Genomic DNA, 18,654 nt, shown 5'->3' with positions numbered 1-18,654 from the left:
CCACAATGTCAAGGGATGTCCACTGTGTGTGAGATCTTGTCAATAAATGACGGCTTTGGCACAAGACAGCCGTTCTAGGTCCTGGAGGCACTTTGACGTCACAATGAGATGACGGGTGAGCCGTAGATGCGAGGTTCCAGAACACAGTATGTATGTGTAACGTCTCCATGGTTAGTGAAAAGACCCTGCTTGAGATAAACATATTAATGTACGCATGTTTGACCTTCTATTTAATAATAATTAATTGCAGGCAATGGGGGGAAATGTAGAGCGTGCATATGTGATTTTTACAAATCAATATGTTTGAATTTTGTAATGCTGTTATACTGTTTGTAATATGCAGTATATATATATATGATTCATGATCATCATGATTTTTTTTTTTAATGTATTGTTATGGAGGTTTGTTGCGCTCAGTGCTTGTTATTGTGTGGAACCTAGTAGCAGCCCTTGCTGGTTATGATCCAGTAGGACGTTAGTATTAATATGGGATGTCCTATATAGAGCCCGTGTTCAGTCAGTGAGTTGGTTGCTCGCAGGTTCCCGGTTCGGCGTCTCTATACACGGTCTGGACTGGGGCAACTGCGGCACTTTGTACTCGTCAGAAACACAGCTATTCGGTTTGTTTTCCTGATTTCTGTAAATGAACAGCTAAACTGCGGATCGTTTGACGTGTGGACATATTTCAACCTCGCGTCCAAATTATAACGGTGCATACACACGACCAGGGAGGGGTCTGGGGGGCTCAGGGTGCCATAGCTTGTAATCAGCTAGAAACTCCTACATCAGGGGTGGAAACAGCTGATTTCCAATGAAGACGCATATTTCTAGCAGGTGCACAAATAGAGAATCGTGCATCCTCACCCGTTACAGTTACAGAGCTGCACCGAAATAGCTATGCGATTGACAAGCACCAGAAACCGCGTCTGGTTTGCATGTATAGTCTCGGCTGATCTGTGATATTTCGCTGGTGATATGTGGTTGTGAAGCAAAGATATGTTTGAGTCCAAATCTGCCTGATTTCATGGATTTCATAGAGATTTAGAGCTAAGTTTCTTGACTCAGAATCGCTCATTTCAGGTCTCCAATTTTCTAAATCTTCTGGGGGGGGTGGCGACCCCCAGACCCCCCACCGTGAATTCCTCAATCCTATTTGCCCTCATTTTGCAGCATTAATTTTGAACAGTGGACAGTGACAAAGCGAAGTGGTACAGACTTGAATCTAATAAGACACGAAATGGTTGAAAATGTCTTATGTTTATCTATATGCCTCCAATAATCTGTAACAAATGAAAACAATTAAGTGTTCTGGAAGCGATTTAATACTTATATTTACATCTGTTTTGGACTTTCTCAAATGAATGTACTAAATATAAACAACGGGTTATATTACTAATTCACAGAATTGTGTGTGTGTTGGAAAGTGGCATTTACAAGCAATGCAAATTATATATATACATATATATATATATATATATATATATATATATATATATATATATAGTTAAAGTGAGAAGTAATTTTTTTTTTATTTCACAGATTAAATATGTTTTTAGAAATATTGTCTCTGAAGTCTGCTGATTTGAAAACCGCTGAGGACATTGAATTTGAGTCATTGAAACGGTTGACAATGTTAAAAACTAATCTAAACCAAAGTCTCTGCACAGACATGAGAAAAACACTGTACAGTGTTGAAGTGTTTTATTTAGGTAGATAATTGCAATAAGAGGAAATGTGATGTTAAAACATGTATAAAGATTACAAAATTAATATAAAAGCAATTGTGCCCAGAGCATCTGTCTGTACAGGTTGTGTTTTTGTTCTATATGTTCTTGAGATTAATGGATAGTTTGATTCCTGGTTGTGCAGATTATTGAAAAAAATAAGTTATTAATAAAAAAAAACAAGAATGGTTGATTTCTTCTGTGAAAATGGAAAATGTGGTCTAATTAAAATAGGGGTATGGGCGTTGTTTTCCGAAACTGTTTTAGAAGTAGGAAGACTCTTCAAATGAACTTTCCAATTATGTGTTATTGTTCAGTCAAACTCTAGAACTACAAAATACAAAGTAAACCTAGTTACAAATAGTACGCAGTCACATTTACCTGATGAATGTTAAGTAAGTAGCGACATCAAATAAATGCAATTAACTATAAGTGTAGTCTACATTTAATATAGCCTAGATATAGTCAACAGTTACATATATTTCCTAGTCATATATTTAGGGATGTGGTTGTGTAATGATCCAAGTGATGCTGATATAGTGTATCGCCTACATTTTGTTTATCAGATAGATATGCATGTGCAACTGGGAAAGTGAGCTGGTTTATATAACAGAGGACAAAAGAAGACTATATTTTGGGAAGTGGAGAGAGACATGTGCTTGTTTAAACCAGATTAGTGATTGTGTTGAAGAGGCAAATGTGTTGGAGGGACATGAATATGCAACTGGACAGTTGGTGTAATTGAAAATATATATTTAAAAAGGAGTTGTTCCTATACTGCTGGGGCTAATTATCACAATATCTATCTATCTATGTATCTGTTTGCTAAATCTATGTCTCTATAACTATCTCAAAATCTAACTCACTATCTGTACGTCTATCTAAGTATCTATCTCTGTCTCTCTCTTGCTCTCTCTCAATAAATGTATTCTATATCATCATATCATCTGCAAATCTGTCTCCTCTCTATAACCCTCAGATTTGAGGTGGTTCAGAGCTCTTTTAAGTGTGATGTGGGTTTGATACACAGACACGTATTCCAAACCAAATCGACACTGTCAGCTGCTGGTGTGACGTAACAAAGCTTCGTCTGCAGTGATCGTGTCCTTTCTGGCAAGGTGTCGTGGGGCTTCAAACCGTTGTATTGATACATTGTGCTTCGGGATGTGTCAATACTGCTTCCTGAAGCCTGCGTTGAGCATGACATCACTAATTGTCGGTGGATATTTTAATACATTTTATTGATAATGTGCTCTTCTCATACCCAGGATGGTACAAGTCTAGTAAAGAGACAAGAGATTGTTAAGACGAAGGAAGTTGTGTTCCATCTATGTATTCATGTCCAGTAAGCAGTTTGTAAGGACTGTTTGAGTGACTGTCATACAGGCTTTGTGGCACTGTAGGTTTAGGAATAATTCTGAGGTCATGTGGTTTGTGGGTTTCCAGGGAATGGCATTTAAAGAGTACATTTTATGATAAATACAAAAAAAGGCTCCCTACTTAATATATGCAGTGCCTCTAAAATGTCTACAACCCCTTGAATGTTATTCACATTTTGCGGTGTCAGCAAACTTTTTCCACTAATCTACACAAGACACTCTGCACTGTTGCGGTGTGATTTTTTTTATTTTTTTTTAAATACAGCCTCCTCCAGCAGCAGCAGCTATCCCTGAGACTGACCTTGAAATAACGGTGCAGGCAGTCCTGGACGGTGCTCTGAAGGAGTAGGTCCAGAGCCCGGTGGGTGGAGGCCTCTGGGGAGACGAGTGGAGCTCCGCAGCTGCAGGAGAGACACAGATGCGGAGACACAGGGCCACAGTTATTAAACACAGTCTGTGAGGAGTCAAACACATTGGCCCCACTGGTCTTCCATCGGCCACTGATTTGTTTCATTTGAAAGAGATTAGACACAAAGGGGGGGTTGTTCTTAGGTTCTGTACTTCACACCATGTAATTTTTCATATCAGTGCTCTTCCTGCAGGTTATTATCTCTGACCACAGCCCTGCCAGCAAAAAGTAAAGGTGCATCAGAAATATGCTCTGACATCCAGGGGCAGCCTGGCTGCGAGTGCTTTCCTCTGATCTCTCTACTGCTGGGGGTGCGAGTCTGCAGTGGGGAGTCCCATCTCCCTCCCTGAGGGAGTGTGGAGCTTCCTTACCCTGGGGGCTAGAGCTGGCAGTCTGAAAAGAGTGTGTGCATATTCCCTATTCCACCTTGCACACTCAGTCCATAACTGTCATACGACGGTGAAATTATTTTGATTTTATTGATTGATTGATTGATTGATTGATTTGATGGGTCGAATGGCCTCCTCTCATTTGTAAACTTTCTTATATTCACTTTTTCAGGTGCTAAAACTGACATTGACCAATGAAACACGAGAGGAGGACCTGGATTGGTGGAAAAGCTTATCTTCATGTCTAACCACAAATAACTGTACAACATAGCAAATAAATATAGACATATAATATATAACAAGCTATCGCGGAGGAGCTGGGCATGAATGGTACCTACTGATGTAGCTAGAATTCTCCCAGAAAGTGATTAAGTGACATTATTTACAAAGGTTTGCACCTTCAAATAAACACATTGAAACATGCATTGTGCTCTGAAGTTCATGCTATCTGTTCTGCATATCTCCATCCATACACACGTCTTGCTTGTGGCTCCTGACAGTCTGCATGGGCTGCACTCGATGGTATCGGTTCAGAAAGTTTGCCAATCGTGATTGCAACCATTGCACAGCGTCTGATACATCAAAACAATACACATTCAAAACATAGGTTACAAAGAAACATTATGCTTTCATTACATTCGGTATAAAGCATTCCTTTGGTGGTGGTTCCTGAAATATTAATGGTTCTGTCCACATCCATGGTGCCCGAAACGGTGGAGGTGGCAGAAGCTAGAAATGCTGCCCTTCCATAGGGCATTGAGGTGTGTTCACCACAGTCGTGGCTGGGTGCCAGATGTGGACACAGACCACTGCAGGTGATAAAGTGATGGGAATTGGGGTCTGCATTGTGTTATGAATTATGATCTGTCTATTGGGAAGAGAGGTGGCAAGCACTCCATTCCCTCCAAAACCTCCTGCTCTCTTTCCCTCTCTGATTTCTATATTTTTGATGATCTTTGCTGCAGCAGTGCCAACCTGACAATAAAATAGTGCTACTGGGTCGACACTTTGGTCACCTAAGTCCTGTCCCAGGTTGGGGAATGGGCACAGTCTGAGTCAAGGCATCACTGACTTCAACTGGACCATTATTGTTCAGAGTAGACAGCCATGTATTATATTTATGTATCCATTCCCTCTCTGACTCCTTCTGGGGGCTGTAGGTATTGTTCTATATTTAGTGTCCTATCCCTAATATATGGGGGTTCCTAGGACAGACAACAGACAACACATACAAAACAGACAAAAGGCATCCAGAAATGGCTTGTACCCACTGATTGCATAATAATTGAGTGTAGTCTTTTCCTGCTCCCTTGTTGTGGACCCAGGACCTGTAAAAGAGAGAAATACTCATACTATAGTCCGTGCATCCATTATTGGAATAGTCTTGATTGGAAGAGACCAAGTTCATTAATTACATTTGCCATAATATGGTTTGACCTGAGCCCAACATCTCCATCGTACCCCTCTTTCCTGTCCGTCCACAGACACTGGTAACTGTGGACATGAGGACTGTGGGCCACTCGGTTCTTTTCATCCATTTCGACTTGAAATTCTGCTAAAACATCTTATATCAGGAAAAATCCTATGAATTATTTATACTTTAACTTCATTGGTGAGATGATACCCAACAGAAATCTTACAAAATCCACTTTATATTTTAAAAAATTGCATTCCAGTAAAATGTTGCAGGGGGAATAGAAATATCCCTACATAAATTCCTAGTTTGTTTGTTGTCAAAATTCTTATTTAATTTATCCACATTCCCCAGATGTAATGTGTCAGAGATTAACAGGTGGATTCACGTGCATACTCAACCAGAAGGCTGGCAAAGGTACAAAGGGGAGATCCAATCATCGTAGTCAAAGACCAGTCCGGAGGTAAATCGATTCAGCAAACAGGGAGATCCAAAGGGGGAGGTCATAGGAGCAAGTAAGAGGTCGGGAGCACTAAGAGCCACGCAATCTGGGAATGCTTAGAAATGGCTCTGGGAAGAAGACAAGCCTTAGCAGTGACTGAAGAGCAAACAGGTTTCAGTGCAGGGCTGAGTGAAGTCTGAGGAGCAGGTAGGGAGAGGTAGAACCAATGAGTGCAGAGGGATGTTGGGACAAGTGCACATGGTGATGTGGAATGTCAATTGGATGATTGGTAAATTGGAGAGGGAGACTGACTAGTATTGGGTGATGAGGTTGACCTCAAGTGGTGAACAGGGGAAGTGCAGTGAGCAGGCCTGACACCAGAAATAAGGATGATGTCGGACCAACAGTCTCAGGCCTGCAAACCTCTCTATATTATCTTAAAAGTGATAAAGCCCCTCTGGGAATTGCAACAAAAACTATTGCAAATTATTTAGAGTGAATTTGAATTTCAAATGCATTTAAGAATTCTGAGTTATTAAATAATTTTAATTGAATGTGTCCCACCAATAGAATAGTTTTCATACCTTTTCGAAAAATTAAGTTTATTTTTTATATTTGATATCTTTGTTATTCCAAATAGTATATCTATGTGGGGGAAATTGTTTATATATTTATGTCCAAGTCAACTGTACCTGTTTATGAAAAGTAGCAAGTTTAACAGGGATTATATTCACATCTAGAATTCAATACCACCAACCTTCCGAAAGATAAATCTAGGGAATGCATTCTACATACAAGCTTTATTTTTAAGAAGATTTCATATCCAATCAGTATTATAAATAATAAACAAAAATAATGAAATAAACAAAATAGTATTTGAAGTCTTATAATCCAATACAGTGAGGGAAAAAAGTATTTGATCCCCTGCTGATTTTGTACGTTTGCCCACTGACAAAGAAATGATCAGTCTATAATTTGAATGGTAGGTGTATTTTAACAGTGAGAGACAGAATAACAACAACAAAATCCAGAAAAACGCATTTCAAAAAAGTTATACATTGATTGGCATGTTAATGAGGGAAATAAGTATTTGACCCCTTCAACTTAGTACTTGGTGGCAAAACCCTTGTTGGCAATCACAGAGGTCAGACGTTTCTTGTAGTTGGCCACTAGGTTTGCACACATCTCAGGAGGGATTCTGTCCCACTCCTCTTTGCAGATCCTCTCCAAGTCATTAAGGTTTCGAGACTGACGTTTGGCAACTCGAACCTTCAGCTCCCTCCACAGATTTTCTATGGGATTAAGGTCTGGAGACTGGCTAGGCCACTCCAGGACCTTAATGTGCTTCTTCTTGAGCCACTCCTTTGTTGCCTTGGCTGTGTGTTTTGGGTCATTGTCATGCTGGAATACCCATCCACGACCCATTTTCAATGCCCTGGCTGAGGGAAGGAGGTTCTCACCCAAGATTTTACGGTACATGGCTCCATCCATCGTCCCTTTGATGCGGTGCAGTTGTCCTGTCCCCTTAGCAGAAAAACACCCCCAAAGCATAATGTTTCCACCTCCATGTTTGACGGTGGGGATGGTGTTCTTGGGGTCATTCCTCCTCCTCCAAACACGGCGAGTTGAGTTGATGCCAAAGAGCTCGATTTTGGTCTCATCTGGCCACAACACTTTCACCCAGTTCTCCTCCGAATCATTCAGATGTTCAGTGGCAAACTTCAGACGGAACTGTACATGTGCTTTCTTGAGCAGGGGGACCTTGCGGGCGCTGCAGGATTTCAGTCCTTCACTGCATAGTGTGTTACCAGTTGTTTTCTTGGTGACTATGGTCCCAGCTGCATTGAGATCATTAACAAGATCCTCCCGTGTAGTTCTGGGCTGATTCCTCACCGTTCTCATGATCATTGAAACTCCATGAGGTGAGATCTTGCATGGAGCCCCAGACCGAGGGAGACTATTTTTTGTTTCTTCCAATTGCGAATAATCGCACCAACTGTTGTCACCTTCTCACCAAGCTTCTTGGCGATGGTCTTGTAGCCCATTCCAGCCTTGTGTAGGTCTACAATCTTGTCCCTGACATCCTTGGACAGCTCTTTGGTCTTGGCCATGGTGGAGAGTTTGGAATCTGATTGATCGATTGCTTCTGTGGACAGGTGTCTTTTATACAGGTAACGAGCTGAGATTAGGAGCAATTCCCTTTAAGAGAGTGCTCCTATTCTCAGCTCGTTACCTGTATAAAAGACACCTGGGAGCCAGAAATCTTGCTGATTGATAGGGGATCAAATACTTATTTCCCTCATTTACATGCAAATCAATGTATAACTTTTTTGAAATGCGTTTTTCTGGATTTTTTTGTTGTTATTCTGTCTCTCTCTGTTAAAATACACCTACCATTAAAATTATAGACTGATCATTTCTTTGTCAGTGGGCAAACGTACAAAATCAGCAGGGAATCAAATACTTCTTTCCCTCACTGTATGTTAAGTCCACCTTGTTCTTGTGTGTTAGAAAGTATTTCTTTAAATAATGAGGTTTGTTTTTCCATATGAAAATATATAACTTCCTGTCAAACTCATTCATTACATACTGAGATGCATCTAGTGACAGGAAAGTATAAACTGATCTAGATATTCCTTCATTCTTCGATAATAGAACACGGCCAGATACAGATAAATCCCTTAACAACCACGAATAACATTTTCTTATTTTTTTTCTATAATGGGCATGAAGTTCAACCTACTTCTTTCTTCCAGATCTTTACACATCTTAATTCCAAGATATGTTATCACCTTTTAATAGGAATGTCACAGACGTTGCTTAACTCACAATCTTCTAAGGCAAATCATTCAGATCCTTTAACATTTAATGATAATCCAGATACAGAAGAAATATATTTTGATACTATCAATAGCCTCCTAATAACTTAAAACCCCATAACTTGCAGTGTTATAAACATAAACTCATGCTTAACTGTGACAAAGGCTTTATACATATCCACAAACAAAATTAAGCTGTCTTCATGAATAAGGTCACTGTAGTCTATTAAATCCAAAATCAAATTCCTATTGTTACATGTGTGCCTACACCTCATGAAGCCAGACTGTGATTCATCAATCATTTGATCCAGTCCTTTCTTTGTTCAATCTGCAAATATTAAAGCTTACAGTTTTGCATCACTATATATTCAAGTTATTGGTCTCCAGTTTTCTAATATGAGAGTATCATTATTAGGTTTGGGTATGAGAGAAATTAAGCCTTGTTTTAGAGATGTAGGTAATTCTCCTCATTCAATAGATTCACAAAACACCAAAATTAAGAAATCTACCAGTTGGTCTTGAAATGTATTATAAAACTCATATTGTTAAGCCATCACTTCCTGGGGATTTGTTGGCTTTTAAGCTTAACCACAATGTTTTCAATTTGATTATTTTCTTTCAATTTTTTCTTTTTAGCTATTTATTTCTAGAGCCCGACCAATACAGGTTTGGGGTCTGATACTCATAACGATCATTGGGAAGCTAAATTTCCTGATTACCGATATATCTGCTGATATTGACTTTTTTGTGACTGACAGGGAGAGATTTGAGGGATCCATGCTAGAAAATGTCTGAGAAATTGTGTCAAATATGCATTGAAGGCAGGATTGTAACAGTTTACATAATAAACGTAACCTTAATTTCCATAATGAATAACAACCACAAATTAAACATTGTAGAAATTATAACTTATTTAATGTATAAGGGAGAGTAAAGGAAAAAAATATAAAAATATGCATGTTCTATACTACACAATACAACACTCTAGATTTTTCTGTGTTTTTGCTGCAGTGATGTACACTATGTTATCGTGTTGTTACCACAGTACACCACACTTTACTACACTTAACGTGTTTTTACCACACTCTCTCTTGCTCACTCACTGGGCTGGTAGGTAAAGGGGTTTCAATAGTGACCCAGTAATTTTGACAATACATTTTAAACCGTAATACCACATTGTGCCACAAGATGTCATCCCTTATCAAGAGCACTAGATCTGGTTTTACTGCAAAGTGGGAGAGTTATTCTGGATCTTAGCTTAAGGCTCAAAGCAGCATTCTTTCCCTTAACGGACAATCAGTATTGAAGGGGTTAACTGGCTTGTGTCAATTGACGCTGTTCCCAGGCTGAGGTAACCCCCCTCCACTGTCCAACACACACACACACACAAACCATACAGTCTCACACACACAAACTGTGTGGAGCTGGCCTCTGTTTAGGCCCCCAGTCCTTTATACTGAAATTTACTAAATTTACTAAAAGAGTCAGTGAGGGTGACCTGACAATCACACACTCTTAACACAAGTTTTGGCAAACATACACCAAATCACAGAACACAGACTCATGTATGTATGACCCTTTTATTGAATAATTATGAAATTAAATAAAGGCACAGGAAAACAAAAACACAGATGACACAGTAACAGTCATAGAAGCACCAGTCACAGTATTTGTGGACTTTTAAGAAAGGCTGATACACGAGTAAAACAACTGCTACAGTGTGGATACACAGTGTTCACTGATTGTGGCTGAATTGTGTCCTGTCCGTCACAGTTGTGGCGTAATTAAATGCCAGTGTGACCCTTTAATTGTTGCCTCTGGCAGTATGAAAATAAATAAATGCATAAATTAATCAATAAATACATCCATAAATAAAACTTTTGCAAAGAACGGTGTCACAGCATGGGGGACTGACACAACCGAACAAATAAACTTCTGATGCGTCGCATCAATAAAGACAAAATATAGAAAAGAGTAAGTTTCAAACACTGGGTAAGGGATGGGGAGGTTCTGTATTTGAGGAGTTATCTAATTAATGAATTAAGAGCGGCAAACAAGGGCAGTTTCCTCTCACCGTTGTTCTTGCTCTCCCAGCTGCTCCTAGTAACTTAATTGGTCTGATCTGCCATTGTTGGGGTGATTTAATGAATTGTCTCCAGGCTGCCGGTGATACTTGAATATGTTAATTGAATAAGCAGGATCTGTAGCTTTGAACTGTAAAAGGCCTTAGAGTGATGCCATAGGCATCTGATTACACTTGGTAACTAGACAATGGGGGGCGAACAGATTTGCATACACGTGCTGTACTAGAGCAGTTAGTGGGTGACCCTGATCCAGGAGAGAGAGAAAGAGACAGTCCTGCAGGCAGCACAGCTCTCTCTGCAAGTCTCCAGTCCCTGGGTAAGCTGGAACTGGGACAAATTACACCCCGCTAATCGAATCAGTTAACGGGTTTGGCATTAATGGAACCCACGAGAGGCTGAAGCCCTGCAGGACCCGGCTATGCCAGCTGTGGTGGAACCTGTCCTGTCTGTGTTGGGCTGACACTCAAGCCACCCCACACAGCTGCCCCTCCGCTGTCTATTTGGCAAAAGGCGCCGGTTCCCCTGCACTGCGGCACTGCTCACTTTTCAGACCCTGGGCCTCCGCAGCTTGGGGCTCAAGTTATGCCCAGCTCCCAGGCCCAGGATTCTTCAGTCCTCCTGGAGGAGGGATGTCGGGGTGAGCTCTCTGGGCCGGCAGCACCGTCAGCGCTCATTGAGCTGCAGGTTGATTGGAGATGCTGGTACCAGCAGGGTTCTGGTCATGGGTCGGACCTCTCCTCCCGCTGGGTCAGGCCGGACCTCGAAGTGGGTCAGGATCTGAGTGGGGGGAGAATGCGGTCAGGGTCTGTGGTTTTTCACTCGGTTAGTCAGTCCTCAGCGGCACCTTCAAGTACTGCACACCTCAGATACCACCTTGCCCGCAATACTTTTGACCACCTGTGTCCCTTACCCCCTGCCCTCCACTACCCTGTCAACTGTCAACCTCCTGCCCTCCTCTCTTCCCCCACCCTCTCTGCACCCTGCCTCACCCGTGCCAGGGCGAGGTGCAGCTCCAGCAGGGCGATGCGTCGGCCGATGCAGCTCCTCTTGCCCACGCCGAAGGGCAGCGTGGCAAAGGGATTCGGGCTGTGTGTCCGGTCCAGCCAGCGCTGTGGACAGAACTGGTCCGGCTCAGGGAAGAAGCGCGGGTCCCGGGACGTGGCGTAGTGGCACAGCGTGATCAGGGTCTGGGGGGAAGAGTAACTGAAATCAATGACAAAATCTTGCATACAGTCTATAGAGAGCTACAGTACAGTGCAGCACAATAGTGCAGTACAGTAGCACAACAGTGTAGTACAGCACAGTGCAGTGTAGTATAGTGTGCATTACAGAATAGTGTAGTGTAGTATGGTGCAGTGCAGTAAAGTGCAGTAAAGGAGTCTCACTTTCTTGGGGATCAGGTATCCTCCCACAGTGATGTCTCTGTCAGCAATCACTCGGGCATTGGCAGGAATCACAGGATACAGTCTGAAATAATGTACACAGTGAGAGTTTGCAACACAGTGACACAGTGATACAGCGAGAGAGACACACACACACACACACACACACACACATACACACAGAGTGAGTGACACAGCGGGAGTGAGCGCCACAGCAAGTCTCACCTTAGCACCTCCTTGACCACAGCCTTCAGCAGCGGCATTTGTGCAATGTCTGTGGACTCTGGCACTGCACGCCCCCCCATCACTGCCTCCACCTCCTCCCTCACTAAGCTCTGCAGCTCGGGGGCCCGGGACAGCTCGTACAGACTCCATGACAGGGAACTGGAGATCTGAGAGAGAGAGAGAGAGAGAGATTAGACACTGGACAAAACGTGGCAAACTGGGATGCTTTGAAAGAGCACGCGAGAGAGAGAGAATGAGACGGAGAGGGAGAGTGATAGGGAAAAGCACGGTCAACACCCCCACCCCCAACCCCCCTTTGATTGACATAGAACAAAGACCTTGATTAACCAATTAACCAATCGCACGAATGCCCAGTCGGCACTCACCGTATCCACCCCGGCCAGTAGCAGCTCAGTCACGTTGCCGTACACATCCTTCATGGACAGGCCCTGCTGGGACAGGAAGGAGGCCAGGTACTGCCCCCCCCGGCCCTCCCCCCGCGCCACGCGCTCCGCCTCCTCTGACAGACGCTTGTCGATGTGCCCCTGCGCTGGAAGGGGAAGAGGAGGGGGTGGGGAGTCAGATATGAATATAAAAAACACTAATACTATCCTGACAAAGGGAAGTTGAAAGTTGAGTGGTGACGGAGTAGTGACAGAGCTGAAGCACAGTTGTGGTAGAGTAGGGACAAGAGAAATTAGCATGCTATGGCAATGACGGAGTAGTGATAGAGTAGTACTGGAGCTGTGGCCCTCCCGACCACCTCTCCCCTGTACTCACCGAACTGGAACATGTAATCCCAACTGGCGCAGAAGCGCTGCCAGGGCTGGGGCAGCAGGCGGTGTAGCCAGTGGGGCATCGCCATGGTGAGTAGGGTAAGAGAGAACATGCTGCCCAGCGACGCCACGAAGCGTTCCGTCTCTGGGGGCAACTGCTCTGCCAGGCAGCCCAGCCGTGTCTCGAACAGCACTGAAGACACGCCTGCCACCAACACATGCAAACATGCATTGGTACACACACTAACACACACAGATTGATATACACACTAATACAAACATGCAGGTTTTTATACACACATCAATACACAGACACATGCATTGATACACACAGTGATGCACATAAATGACCCAGCGTTAATCAACTGACCTTTAAATCTAATTTCAGGGACCCTTAATTATTTACAATAGGTGGACAGACAGGCAGGTGGACAGGTGGACAGGCGCTCACCTTCCAGGCCATAGCGGTAGAATTCCTGTGTGACATCGGTGACGAGGCCGGCAGGGTGGCGGCGGCGGCGCAGCTGCAGGCGGGTCAGGAGGTCAGTGACCACGGCGTTCAGCCCCTCGCCCAGCGCCCCTACTGCCCGTGGGCACAGCATCTGCTTGCCCAGGAGACTGCGCACTCTCTGCCACTCCTCCCCCTCCCTGCATAGACACACACAGGGAGAGAGACACCGAGAGGTCAGCTGCATGAACAGCAGTATTGAATTCAGACAATAATAATAATTATAACAGTAATAATATTAATAATAAGTGACTCAGCACATAGATTTCACACACAGCGAATCATTACATACTCACTTAATCATTTCCTGCACCCCCCTCACTGAGCTGCCTTGACGCACTGTCTGTGTTACTCAGCACCTCCTCCTAGTCTACTCTTCACAGTGGCCCACATTCCTCCCAGTGAGGAGAGGACACATGTGGATTCCTACTGTGACTAAAGACCAGCTCACCGAGAGAGAGGGAGACAGAGAGCGAGGGAGAGAGTGGTCACTCACGAGGTCAGTAGGCCGTAGGAGTGTCCGCGCTGTTGCCGGTAGTCCTTCCAGGAGGAGAGGTCTGAGCGGATTGGGTGCTGGCCCTCTTGCCTCAGAACCTCCTCGATCAGCGCCGGCTCAGCCACATGCACCGTCAGGATTGGCCCAAAACTCGCCTTCCACACCGGGCCATACCGGGACAGGCCCTCCGCCTGGACCCCACAGAGCCGCCACAAAGCAAGGGAGAGGGAGGGAGAGAGAAAGGGACGAGATAAGTGGCAATCAGGCATTGACACCAGTGGGGTGCAGTACTGGGACTTTTTTTTTCACACGGGGGTTGAGGGGGCAAAGGTAACAGAAACAATTGCTCCTTAATTAGCCGTTAATGAAGATGCGTTGGACAATTTCCAGCAGGAAGAGCAGCTGACCTTTTGCCCTACGGGAGGCCACGCCTCTTCACACCTGAGCCCTGACCCAGCTCATTGCCATGACAGTGGAGCCCACCCGTCCTGCCAGCACATTACATCAGCCAGTCCAGGGCGCTCCCTCGACACGCCTCCCGCATGTCTGTCCCTACTGTCCATTATTATTTTTTGCAGTCACATACAGATCCATATCTTACAAAAAATAGACTGAATATAGAACATAATTGTGGTTACATTCAAATGCTCCATGAAAAATAAATGGCAAATAAAAATAATATTTAAAAATGTAAAACAAATATGGTTGATTGATGCAATATGTATCTTCCCATTTCGTGCTTCAAGGCCCTAATATGATTTCATACAATTCCCATTTTAAGCATCTGTGATCAAATATATGTTGCTGGTTTATAATTCTGTATGTCATTTTTTTGACATTTGATACAGCTCTTTTACCGATTCCCTCCACTTCTGAAGACTCGGTTTATCCTGTTTTTACCAGTTTCTAGTTATCTACTTTAAAGCTGCAATTCTTACAATTCAAGGTAGATAAAGTTTTGCTGCTGTTTGCAATTCTGTAAGCGAAAATCCAATCTAATTCTACTATAATCTAATTGCAGAAGGTTTTGTACCACCTGAAATGACCAAAATATGTGTATGATTTGCAATCGCTTCCCCACAGCCTCTCTAGCAAGCTGGTCTGGTATGTATATATTTAGCTTGTAACACTGGGGTTTTAAAAAATGATTTTCCATGCATATTCCCTCCAAACTTGTGAATTTGTGGTTTTATGTACATTCATGCACATATTCTCTCAATCTTCATTTTCTATAGAGTCCTCCAACTGGAGTTGCAATTTGGATTTTGCACCAATTAATTTAATAAATTAATAAATTAAATGTCTGAAATAAGATGTTTTAGTCTACAGTCATTGTGTGACTTCACTATACATTTTAATGCAGGGTATGTAACTTTGTAAATAAGTATGAATCTGATAAAACAAAATCGGGAAGAGTTGGCCCCTTGTCTCTTGAGGGTTTCAGTACCTTACGTTTTACTCTTTTTTTTTCTTTTTTTTCTGATCCCATATAAATCTAACAAGGAGTTTTTCCCCCCAATGCAAATGTATCTGGACCGATAGAGATGGTTAAAGTTTGAAACAAAAATAAGAATCTGGGGAGAACATTCATCCGTATCGCCTCAATCCTTCTTCCCAAGAGCGAGAAGGTCATCAGCTTATTTGCATCTTGTCTCAACTGAGTTTCTAGAGTTTCATAATTACATTTATATAGTTCAACTAACTGTTTAGGTATTATTATGCCCAAATACTTAAGCTTAGTCTGCACTTCCAATTAGGTCTGCTGCTGATGAGCACATGTAGCAGCCTCACAGACAGGGAGGAGATCAGATACATTGTGTCGGAAGATATTATCTAATATAATAAGTGCCGTGTGTGATCACGAAGAAATTACAGTTTTATTAGCGGCATGGAGTGAAATCCACGTACAGAGACAATAACTGCTTACACTTAATATCCGAGTGAATTAAAAACTTGCCCAACACGGATTTCACAGGACCGGTGCAGCGCCTGACTAGTTCAAATAAACTGAAGGATAATAATCGCATCGTAGCAGCCGATTTTATTAATATTGTATGATCAGCTGGCCGGTGTTTTAGGCTGTGTTTTATGAATGGTGTGCAGGACAATCCGCAGACAATCAGTATGAAGGGAACACGATTCAGTTAACGTGTCCATTTACAAGTTAAATTAATGAATAAATGAATACAGCAGATCTGGGTTTCCCTCTACAACACTAAGGACTGCTTTAATAAATGCGTCCATAAACGGGACTGTAACGTGTACACTTTAGTTAAATTATATCCTGCTATATTGAAGCTGCTGTTACTGTATTATTCATAGTGAAACGTGTGTGTTTTGTTTCAACTGTAACTTGCCCTGGTTAAGGACGTCAGCAAAGTAAATTAAAAATAATCCGGCAAAAACTAGTGTAATTTGCACTTAGAAATATGTAGAAAGACTAATACGTTAAGGGAGTCCAGTTGTGTCGTTTACAATACATATGTGCTAGTACAAATTATGATAATACTATTATTATTATTATTTTATTTATTTGTATTGTTGCACATGGAAACGTTTTCTCTACGGTAACGTAATGCTTGTCTGAATATAATGCGGTCTCTACACGTCTAGCTCTTCCTAATATCTCTGAACAGAAACGTGTATTTATTACGCGGTTTACACTAAAGCAGAAAGAATCAAATAGACACACAAGTCCTCTCCACATCAGGCTGTATCGCTCGTAGTGTTGTTGTCTGTCTCGAAACACAAACCAAACCCACAATCCAGGCACTAGTCTGCCCCCTTACCCCCTACCCCTGTCCTGCGGGTGAAGTGCAGGATCATTGCTGGGAGATTCACACATTGGGTCATGCAGAGTTGATTCCCATTATAAAGTGTGACCTCATTCTGATTATGACAGAATACTGTGGCGTGCATTAGTCACTCCGGTTGAGTGACAGAGCAGGAGTCACACCAATTACACAACACCTGGCTTGAATAGGGAGCCAGAACAACCTGCGGCACTGGACGCCAGGAGTGTTGGGAGGATCGCACATCGTCTGTGTTTTACACCGTCATGGGACACTGCAGAAACATGCTGAGGGGTAACTGAACTCAAGGTGAACAGTGGAGGGCTGAATAACTTGAATGTGTAATGTGTCCAGTCCAGTCCAGTACAGCAGGATCTCCAGCCCTGGTCCCGGAGAGACACAGCACAGCACAGTACAGTTCATTCCACTCCTGTCCACTGCAGTCTAGTCCAGTCTAGTCCAATCAGGTTACCCTTATTGCTAAATTACAATGGAATTTCCATCGTATGTGAGGGTAGTCACAACGAAACTCCACGTCTTCAGGTTTAATGAACTGGCTGTTTAATATACAGCTCTGGAAAAAATGAAGAGACCATTGCACATTTTTCTTAAATCAGCATCTCTACATGTATGGCTGCATTCCATTCATATATTTATTTGGAATTTGGGAGAAATGTTGTCAGTAGTTTATAGAATAAAACCAAAAAGGTAATTTTACCCAAACACATACCTATAAATCGTAAAACCAGAGAAAATGATAATTTTGCAGTGGTCTCTTAATTTTTTTCCAGAGCTGTATAATATAACAGTTTACTTTGCGCTTTACTGTAGCGCCGCTCTGTGATACCGAAGTGAAATCGAATAGTGTTTTAATGCAGAATTTGTTTGTTTTCCCCAAGAATAACCACATTGTTTATCGATTTGTTTTGTACAGAATAACACTTATCTGCTTTACTCTTAATTGTGTGATGATGACATTATATATATATATATATATATATATATATATATATATATATATATATATATATATATGTTTGTTTGTTTTTGTTTTGAGCTTTCATAATTAATTATCTTTGTTATCTTCTGAAAAAAAAAACAATACAAAGTCGTTGCTTTTTATACAATAGTTCGTTCCTTACCGGACTTCTGTGATTCGGTATCGGTAAGACTCTCTCGGTTATGTTAGCCTATAGTGCCCGGGCGTACTTTTGTGTTCATTGAAAGTGGTAGATATGATTTGCTTTATACACATACACCCTGTTAAAGGAGTTTAAAGGTGACCAGATTACTTTGCGATCAGTTTCTTTCATCTCACTCAAATATAGCACGTCTGATTTACATTAAGATTAACTGCAAGGTGTGCAGGACTCAAATAAATTCACCAACAAGGCAGATCCTTACCGTGGAAAATAAATCTATAGTATAATAATGGAGCATATATGTGTAAGCTGTGTTATTATAGTAGTAGTAGTAGTAGTAGTAGTAGTAGTAGTAGTAGTAGAATCATGAAACTAGCTTTCATTACTCGTAATATATTAATATTAGCGTGTTTTCTTTGTCAATGAACGACACCCACCTGTAGTTCATGCAAGCGGGACAGACCCCCCCGGGCGAAGAGGTCCCAAGCGAACCCGAGGGCGGAGGGTCCGGGCATCTCCGCCAGGGTCTTCACAGCTGCCCCCTTGGTCGCCCGCAAGGCTCCGCTCTCCCCCCATCTCTCCAGCCACCGCAGAACCGGGGCGCTGACTTTCAGAGCTTGCAGCATCTTTCCTTGTGAGGCCAAAGGACCGGAGAGGATGCGACACTTTTGGG

General features: G+C 42.5%; 1 protein-coding gene across 1 annotated transcript; it reads right to left on the bottom strand.

The window, feature by feature from the left end:
• Positions 1-10,137: 10,137 nt before the first annotated feature.
• Positions 10,138-18,654, bottom strand: cyp27b1 (cytochrome P450, family 27, subfamily B, polypeptide 1). The gene is made up of 9 exons (XM_066708520.1): positions 18,419-18,654; positions 14,048-14,238; positions 13,495-13,691; positions 13,048-13,248; positions 12,654-12,817; positions 12,268-12,434; positions 12,046-12,127; positions 11,650-11,847; positions 10,138-11,437 (listed from the first exon to the last, which is right to left on the bottom strand). The coding sequence occupies exons 1-9, from the start codon at positions 18,605-18,607 to the stop codon at positions 11,324-11,326; spliced, it is 1,503 nt and encodes a 500-aa protein (XP_066564617.1). The 5' UTR covers positions 18,608-18,654; the 3' UTR covers positions 10,138-11,323.

The sequence above is a fragment of the Amia ocellicauda genome, chromosome 7, assembly GCF_036373705.1.
Source record: "Amia ocellicauda isolate fAmiCal2 chromosome 7, fAmiCal2.hap1, whole genome shotgun sequence".
NCBI classification, from domain to species: Eukaryota; Metazoa; Chordata; class Actinopteri; order Amiiformes; family Amiidae; genus Amia; species Amia ocellicauda.
The sequence above is the reverse complement of the archived record's forward strand: the minus strand, read 5'-3'. Positions and strand labels throughout refer to the sequence as shown.